The sequence below is a fragment of the Crocodylus siamensis genome, chromosome 1 (genome assembly GCF_052110815.1).
Source record: "Crocodylus siamensis isolate JL-2025a chromosome 1, ASM5211081v1, whole genome shotgun sequence".
In the NCBI taxonomy this organism is placed as follows: domain Eukaryota; kingdom Metazoa; phylum Chordata; order Crocodylia; family Crocodylidae; genus Crocodylus; species Crocodylus siamensis.
The window spans coordinates 148,025,590-148,034,376 of record NC_143395.1 but is presented as its reverse complement, the minus strand read 5'-3'; the positions used below and the strand labels follow the sequence as shown (position 1 = coordinate 148,034,376).

General features: G+C 47.8%; 1 protein-coding gene across 1 annotated transcript; it reads right to left on the bottom strand.

Annotated features, from left to right (window-relative positions):
• Positions 1-1,779: 1,779 nt before the first annotated feature.
• Positions 1,780-5,471, bottom strand: LOC149873462 (endogenous retrovirus group 3 member 1 Env polyprotein-like). Its single transcript, XM_090031512.1, has 2 exons — positions 5,382-5,471; positions 1,780-4,056 (listed from the first exon to the last, which is right to left on the bottom strand). Exon 2 carries the CDS (start codon positions 3,677-3,679, stop codon positions 2,036-2,038), a length of 1,644 nt encoding a protein of 547 aa, XP_089887638.1. The 5' UTR covers positions 3,680-4,056; positions 5,382-5,471; the 3' UTR covers positions 1,780-2,035.
• Between the last annotated feature and the right edge of the window lie 3,316 nt (positions 5,472-8,787).

Here is an 8,787-nt window from a genome sequence, read left to right as displayed (position 1 = left end):
AGATTCTGTTCCACCTATCAGGCATGCAAGTAGACTTAGGCACCTAAGGGCAGTTGTGTTCTGTGCTTCTTAAGTTCTTGTGAATAGTTCATAGGAAAAGGGGGTTGATACTCCCCCTCCTTGCCTTTTTGTGACTCAATCTAAAGGATAAGATGATGCAATATAGAAATAGACATGTCAATGCACTTTTACAGACTTAAATAGAATGGACTAGAATCACACTTAAGAGGTAGGGGTATGCGAAGCTTCAGTCACCAATTCGATTCGGAGAAAATTCAGCCCGATTTGGAGCTGAATCACAAAATCCAAATCAAATCAGGAGACCAAAATAAATCTCCAAATCAATTCAGAAAAGATTTGGAAGACAGTCTTTCAGGGCAACAGAAACTGAGAAGAGGGAAGGGGAGCAGGGTGGGAAAGACTGACATCTAGGCCTGGGCAAATAGGGAAATATTTGACTTGGATTTGGACAATTCAGATGCCAGTGATTCAATTAAGAGATTCAAATTGCTTTTCTTATTCAGTTCTGCCAAATTGGCTTAGGAAGATTTAGAGCCAATGCAGAGACATTTGGCGATTCAGCCGTAGAGTATAATGGGGAATCAATGAAATATCTATAACTGTGTTGTTTCCTGGCTGATTTGAATGAAACCTACAGGGTTGGTAGCGTCTGCTGAGGGAATGTATCCTACCAAGTTTCAAGGTGATAGGTTTAGAGGTTTCTGGGAAATTTGCTCGTCAGCAGCCAGAGGTGCAAAATCATGTCACGTATATGTTAAGCCACAGCAGAGTGAAAACTGCAGGGGTGGTAGCCCCTCCTGAGGCCACAAGACCTGCCAAGTTTCAAAGAGATCGGTGCAGGGGGGTTCTGGTTCCCTGCAACTCTGGCTGCTAACAGGCAAAACTCGTGACATGGGTGCTTGTGCAGCTGTGTCTGTCTTGGGGCACAGGTGGACAGAAAACTACTGCAGGCCTGGTTGCTAGGCCTTGCTGCAGCCACAAAGCCTGCCAGCTGTCAAGAAGATATGTGCAGGGGGAGTCTGGTTCTAGGGGCCTGCACCTCTGGCTGCAGGCAGGCAAAACTCGTGAGATGGGTGGGTGACACCGTGTGTGTGTTCAGGTGTGCCCTTCCTGGTACTGGGCCCTCTGCACAACATGGCAGTGTGCCCCAGTGAGGCCTCTTCCCCTACATCCTCAGTCCAATCCACGACTCTAAACAGTGGCAGGTAAAAATAACTTAGGTGACTCAGCACCAGTAGCATCTGCCATAGCATCTCAGGTAGCCAAACTAAGCTGTCAGGCCCTTCTTTCCTCTCAAGTAGGAGCACCTAGTGTATGTCTGCTAGGTGCGCCCTCACTGTGCAAGTGTGTGTGCGTGTGTGTGTGTGTGTGTGTGTGTGTATGTAAAAATCGCGGTTCGTTTCTCGGGAGGCGAAAAAAACCTTCAGCCACAGACACACTCTATTAGCAACACAAAAGGTATATATTTGCAAATAGGGTCAGAGAGAGAGAGACAAAAGATCAAACACTCTGCTGCCCCCGAGGGAAACTGCCCAGCTGGCTTTATCCCCTCTCTCCTGACCACGTGTGCAGAAGGAAGAACTTTTACAACTCATTTCCGATTCATACAAACATGTATGTGAATACGTCAAATCATGCGTCGCATGTGTATTATAATTAACTACTTAAGTATGCGGGGCGGATAGGCTTATATGTATTAATTCATTGCGCATGGGTAGAGAATATTTGAGGTTACAAGAGTTTGAATTTTTCCTTGCTTCAAGGCTAGAATTGCAATTTACTCTTATCTGCATGAGAAAAGCTGAGGAGTATATGCTTTACTGTAACAAAGAGATAGTAACTTTGCAAAACAAAGAGAGAGTGATACCTTAATACAAAGAGCTCTCAGTAGCTCTCCCAGTTCTCTCACCAGGGAGGGCTGACAGCTGCGCTGTTTTAACAAGACTTATTGATAATGCATTTTTAATAATATTTCTAACAATATCCCCCCTCAAGATGCTTTCTGATCTTTACTTCATTTGGGCATATCAAAATAATTACGAGGAATTTTTCTGAGGACCATGACTTTTGCTACAGTCTGTGCTTTCAAAGGAACTGCTGCGACCTGCATTCCTTCTACTGTAGTGGTTATCAATCTAGTGAGACAAGGAATAAGGCAAGGGATAAAAATCAAACCAGTCAGAGCACACAAAAGCACAAATCCTACTTTTTTCCACCAGGGTCCTCCAAATAATTGAAACCACCAGTCTTTACTCCACGTGGGTTCCCACGTTTGTATTGGTACATGGGCTATTTTCCTAATCTCTTTGGCAATCTCTAAGACTGCTTTTCCGTTGTCGTCTATTTGGAGGCAACAATTAGAAAGGTTGAACTTTCCACAGACTCTGCCATCCTCTGCGAGTAAATAGTCTAGAGCCATTCGATTTTGGTATATGGCTTCCCTCATCTGGGAACTTTGTCGAGCCAGCAACTCGAGAGCAGTGGCAGTCTGGTTAGTAATTACTTCCAAGACGGCCTGCAACCGGATGATTCTATTTAGCATATAAATTGGTGTCCGGTAACCCCAACTTCCATCATTAGCCCATGTAGCTGGTCCGTAATACTCAATAATCCTCTGAGGAGGCCACTCATCCTCCTTCCACTTTTGGGAGCCACCCTGTGTCAAACTTACATCAATACTTCTCTTGGCCCTTTTCCAATCATCATACAAAGAGACTCCCAGCTTATTTCCGACCTCAGATGGTAACAAAAAGAAAGATGGTACAATTACTCCAACGTAGCAGGTTCCTGTCCACCCTCGTGGTAGTACTGTATAGGCTTTTCTTCCACAAATCCAATAATGTCCTTTCAGGGCCCTGTTTTCCCCTCCCAAGGCTAGGGGGTCACGGCTGTGGAAAAGAAGGGGATAGTATTTGTTGCCCGTCTGCCCTAAAGGGTCAGTGTAATAGTTACTCCGTTTAAACTGACATTTCCATACGCCATCTTTATCCCTATACTCGCACTTGGTTATTTCATTTGTGTCATTTAAGGCACTCCAATATGTATTAAACTTTGCCACCGTGCCATTCGGGTGTACCCATTTCCAACTATAGACATAGGTAAATCGTTCACCTCGGGCCTTTTCATATGCCTGACATCTGGTAGGGTTAGAATCGAAAGGTACTATTCTTGTCTTTTTGGTCTGTTGCATCTGCGGGGAGATTGGGATGCTAACAGCAGAATTCCATTGATCAGCATACTTGGTGCATATTTGGGCCCATTTCAATGTCCATGTACACTGACTATGTCCCAAACTTCTCCCCGTACCATTACTGCTAATACAGTACTCTCCTAATGCCACTTGGGAAAGATCCCAGCTGCGGTTTTCATCCCATTCTTGACCAGTACTCTTAACATCCGTCTTGTCACTGACCAACCATTTTGGGGCCAAAGGAAAAGCCCTCCAAAGCCACTGTTCTCTGGCCTCTTGGAGCCCCCCACAGGCCCAGCAGTTGGTAAGATTAAAAGTACTTGCAATTCTTTCCATCATATCAACATACAAATTTGTCCCTGGGGGAGCAATTTGGGAAAGCGAGGGTGTGAGCCAGCGGTTAAGGCTGCTCAATTCTGCTCCTTTCATTATGCAGATAACAACAAGGCACATTAAGATTCCCACCATATTTTCCCTTTTACTTTCTTGTCTAATTTTCTGAGCTCTGATTAAGCCGTCTCAGGCGCACTTGGAGATCACCAGTAGGTTCACAACTCCACTTGCTGGCTTCTTGTTCCGAAGACGACTCAGCTTCCGGAGTGAGTTCGTCTCGGGAGTTGATGTCCTCTAATGCTCATGGATGTCGCTTCACACGGGTATGGTGTATCCAACGATCATGGCCAGTAATCTTTACAGCGGTGTGGGTTGTTAGAAGTACCTGGAAAGGGCCACTCCACCTCTCAGTCAAAGGCTCCTTTTTCCACCGCTGCACCAAGACCCAGTCTCCCGGGGAGAAGTCATGTACCGGTACATCTAAAGGCAGACGCTGAAAGGAGGCTGCATACCTGTGAAGAGAAAACAAGACAGACTGCAAGGCAATAACATACATATGAAGCTCACTATTACCTAATTCAAAAGTTACATTCTCTCGCATCCCAGGAGGTAAGACTCGAGGCAGCTTGCCAAACATAATTTCATATGGGGTCAATTTGAGGCCCCGTCGGGGAGTGTTTCGAATGCAAGTAAGAGCTAGCGGCAATGCTTGAGGCCACTTAAGGCATGTTTCAATACAGATTTTGGTGAGCAAAGTCTTTAAAGTCCTATTCATGCGTTCCACTTGTCCTGAACTCTGTGGTCTCCATGGTGTGTGTAGTTTCCAAGTAACCTTGAGAGCTTGTGCGACTTCTTGAACCACTTTTCCCACAAAGTGTTGTCCTTGATCCGACTCGATGGACTCAGGCAGGGAATACCGGGGAATGATCTCCTGTAACAAATACTTCACTACTGTAGCTGCAGTGGCAGTCCTGGTGGGCCAAGCCTCGACCCAACCAGAGAGCTGGTCTACCATGACAAGTAAAAATCCGTGATGTCCGGACCGTGGGAGCTCGGCAAAATCAATCTGCCATGCCTGTCCAGGCTACGCTGCCCAGGGTCTACCTCCCATTGGCACAGGGAGTTTCCTTCGAGGGTTTACTTTCTGGCATGTGATGCACTTGGTAGCAATGCGCTGAGCTTCTACATATAGCCCTGGGGCTACTGCTTGGCGGATCACTAGATCACCCATGGCCAAACCTCCCATATGGGTTCTTGCATGGAGCTGTTGCAGCACCTCCCGAAGTAATGGCCTGGGTATCATGATTTTCCCTCCTGGTACTATCCACCACCCCTGGGAGTTCTTTTCTGCACAAGCTTTCTGTGCAAATTTATCTTCTTCAGGGGAATACTGTGGGACTAAATCCTGAACGTATGGCCATATGGCATGGGACATGGCCTGCTTGGATACCTCTTCCGCTTCTCCCCCAATAAATGCAGCTTCCTTTGCTGCTGCATCAGCCTTTGCATTTCCAAGCTTATGCTTTTTCTCAGCAGTCTTCCCATGGGCCCGCACATGAATGACTGCTACCTCTTTAGGCTGGTGGAGTGCCTCTAGTAGTTTGATAATCTGGGGGCCATTAGCAATCTTATTCCCAGAGGCAGTAATGAAACCCCTTTCTTTCCACAATAGTCCGTGCGCATGGACTGTAGAAAAAGCATAGCGAGAGTCAGTGTATATATTAACCCGCTGGTCTGTCCCCAGCTGTAATGCTCGGGTGAGCGCAGTGAGTTCCGCGGCCTGTGCCGACCATGAGCTCGGCAATGACTCTCTCCATACTACCTTATCCAAGGTTACCACTGCACATCCTGTTCGTCTTTTCCCATCGATGACAGAGCTGGAGCCGTCCACAAAGTATTCAACATCTGGGTCTTCAATTGGGTCCTCAGCAAGATCAGGTCACACCTGCGTGGTCTGATTCAGGACCTCAAGGCAGTCATGCGTCGGTTGCCCTGGCTCCGGCAGCAAGGTTGCAGGGTTTAAGGCTGTAGTATGTTTGAAAGTAAGTCCTGGATTAGAGAGCAAAAATATCTCATACCGTGATTGTCTGGAGGGGTTAAGAAATTTCCCTCCCTCAGTCCCTAGGATCTGGGAAACTCCATGAGGAGTGAGTATTTCCATATCCGCACCCATGACTATCTTCTGGGCTTCTTCAACAACCACTGCTGTGGCTGCCACAGCCCGAAGACAGGCTGGCCACCCGAGTGCAACTGGATCTAAAACCTTTGAATAATATCCCACGGGTCTCCAGGTCAGGCCCGATGGCTGTGTCAGCACCCCTGATGCAACCCCTCGATTCTCATGAACATACAGTCGATATGGCTTTTTACTGTTTGGGATGGCTAAGGCAGGGGGCTGGGTTAATGCTGCCTTCAGCAGATCAAAAGCATGCTGCATTTCTTTATTCTATTTCCATTTAGTGAGACTCTCCTTAGTCAGGGATTCGTACAGTGGTCTAGCCTTCCCACCGTAATCTGGTATCCATAGTCGACAGAACCCAGTTAGCCCTAGGAATGCCCACAGCTCCTTGGGTGACTTAGGTGGGGTTAGACCTTGAATCGCCTGTATGCGATCTGCACTCAGGGCTCTGACTCCTTTTGAGAGCTTATATCCCAAAAATGTGACTTCAGGCTGACATATTTGGGCTTTCTCTCTAGAGACTTTATATCCTTTTTTCCCCAGAGTGTTTAGGAGTGACCTGGTGGCTTCCTCGCAGAGCTGCAAGTTTGGGCTTGCAACTAGCAGGTCATCCACATACTGGAGGAGAGTCACTGCGGGGTGTGATCCCTTCCATTCCCCCAAGTCCTTCTGAAGGGCAAGTCCGAAAATATGGGGGGCTGCTATAAATCCTTGTGGAAGAACTGTCCACATGAGTTGGGCTTTATGGAAAGTATCTGGATCCTCCCATTCAAAAGCAAACAATTTTTGACTCTCTCGGTGAAGGGGAATAGAGAAGAAAGCATCTTTCAAATCTAGCACTGAAAATATTTTAGCTTCCCCCGGTACTTGTGTCAAGATCGTGTGAGGGTTCGGGACTACAGGATGATCTGAAAGGACCTTCTTATTTACAGCTCGTAGGTCTTGGACCAGCCTGTATGAGACCCCATCTGCCTTCGGCACTCCAAGGATGGGGGTGTTATAGGGTGAGGACCCTTCCACTAGCCATCCGTACCTCTTGTATTTCTCTATTAACGGCTTGAGTCCAGCTTTGGCCGCTCGGCTGAGTGGGTACTGCTTTACCCGAACGGGCCCCTCCCCATCCTTGAGTACAATCCTTACCGGGGAGACGAACTTAGCTCGCGCAGGGGTTCCATCAGCCCATACCGAGGGGTCTACTCCAATCATGTGATCTTCTGGACTTACTGCAGGGCATCGGTCCTCCAGGAGAGCCATCTGATAGTTCGAGCTCTGCTTGACAGGTAGCTGGACCACCATCTGATCATCTCTGAAAAAGATCTTAGCTTGCAATTTTGTGAGTAAGTCCCGCCCAAGGAGTGCAACCGGGCAACTTGGAGAATACACAAAGGAGTGCTCGAGCAAATGGTCCCCCACCTTGGTGAGGAGTGGTTTACAAACAGGGAGTCAGGTTTGCATTCCCTCAATCCCTTCCACAAGTACATGCTGTTCACTAGTTCCTGCACAGGGGGGGTTTTCTGGAATCATTGAAAATGTAGCCCCAGTATCCACCAAGGCTTCAAAGTTTTTGCCACCAACCCTAATGGTTACCATGGGATCTTCTCGGGCTCCAACCCGAAGGGTAGTGGTCTTAGATCCCTGTCCCCTTCATTCTGAATCCTCACCCTTGTCTTCTGCCCGCATGAGGTGACCTCTCGGTTCCCCCTCTCTCTTCTCCTTCAACTTCGGGCATTCCCTCTTCCAGTGTCCTTTCTCTTTGCAATAAGCACAAACATCTGCTCCCACTCTTTCTCCCTTCCTCTTCTGTATCCCAGCCTTTCCAGGATTCCCTCCAGTTATAGCAGCTGCTAGTGCTGCCATCTGTTGCTGAGCCTTTTTATCCTCCTTGCGCTCCTGCACTTGCTCACGATTCCCATACACCTTATATGCAATTTCCACCAGCTCTGAAATCGGTTTCCTAGCACCTCCCTCAGTTTTCTGTAACTTCTTACGGATATCAGCAGCAGATTGACCAATAAACATAAGATTTACCATACGCTGGTTATCTGGGGCTTCTGGATCCAGATCCGAAAACCTGCGAAACGCCTCATACAGCCTCCCAAGGGAAGCTGAGGGATCCTCCTCTCTTCCCTGTCTCACCTCATACAATTCAGACAGATTGGTAACCCGAGGCACTGCCTTTCCCATTGCTTCCACTATAATTCCCAGATACCGTGCACTCGGCTCTCTGCCCTCTGCAGTATGATTATCCCATCTTGGCTCCTCTACAGGGCAGGTATCACGCAGAGTACGACTAGCAGCACCTTCTGACTCAACTCTAGCCACCGCAATACGTTCCGCTGTCCCCAACACTAATCTCCTCTCCTCCGGGGTTAGGAGGGTCTGGAGCATCATCTGGACATCAGCCCAAGTGGGTCGATGAGTCTGCCCAATAGATCGGAACAGGTCCCTCATCTTTTCAGGGTCTTCACGAAAAGAGGGGCTCTGATTCTTCCAGTTAAATAAATCTGAAGTGCTAAATGGGGTGTAGACAAAAGTTGCAGTGCCTCCTTCCCCAATAACCTCTCGCATTGGACAGTTCAACACCGGCTGTGACTCTACAGGCTTGCGCAAATAATAACCCTTATTTCCTGATTCAGGTGAGGCACTTGGCTGAGGCTCACGCTCTAACTCATTAGGTATGCATTGGTACGTCGGTGGTGGTCTCTCTAAGGGAGGGGGCGGTGGTGCAGAAGGACTGGACCCCGAGGAGGCATCTGACTCATCTTCGCTACCCAACAGGGCAACCGGAGCGCGGGTCCGGTACTCAGCCAATTCAGAATCCCCCCCCCATTAGACTCAGGAAGTACAGGCCCCCCCCCCCGAGTCTTTTTCTTAACAAGCATCACATGAGACTTTACTAAGTAATTCTTAATCCAAGGTGGCTGATTTTGAACCACCCACAACCAACAATCAATATAAGGAAACTGATTCCAATACCCATTCTGCATAACAATTTCATGGATAGCTATCACTTCTTTTAGCACAAAGGATCCTTTCGGGGTCCAGTGGACCCCAAATGTTGGCC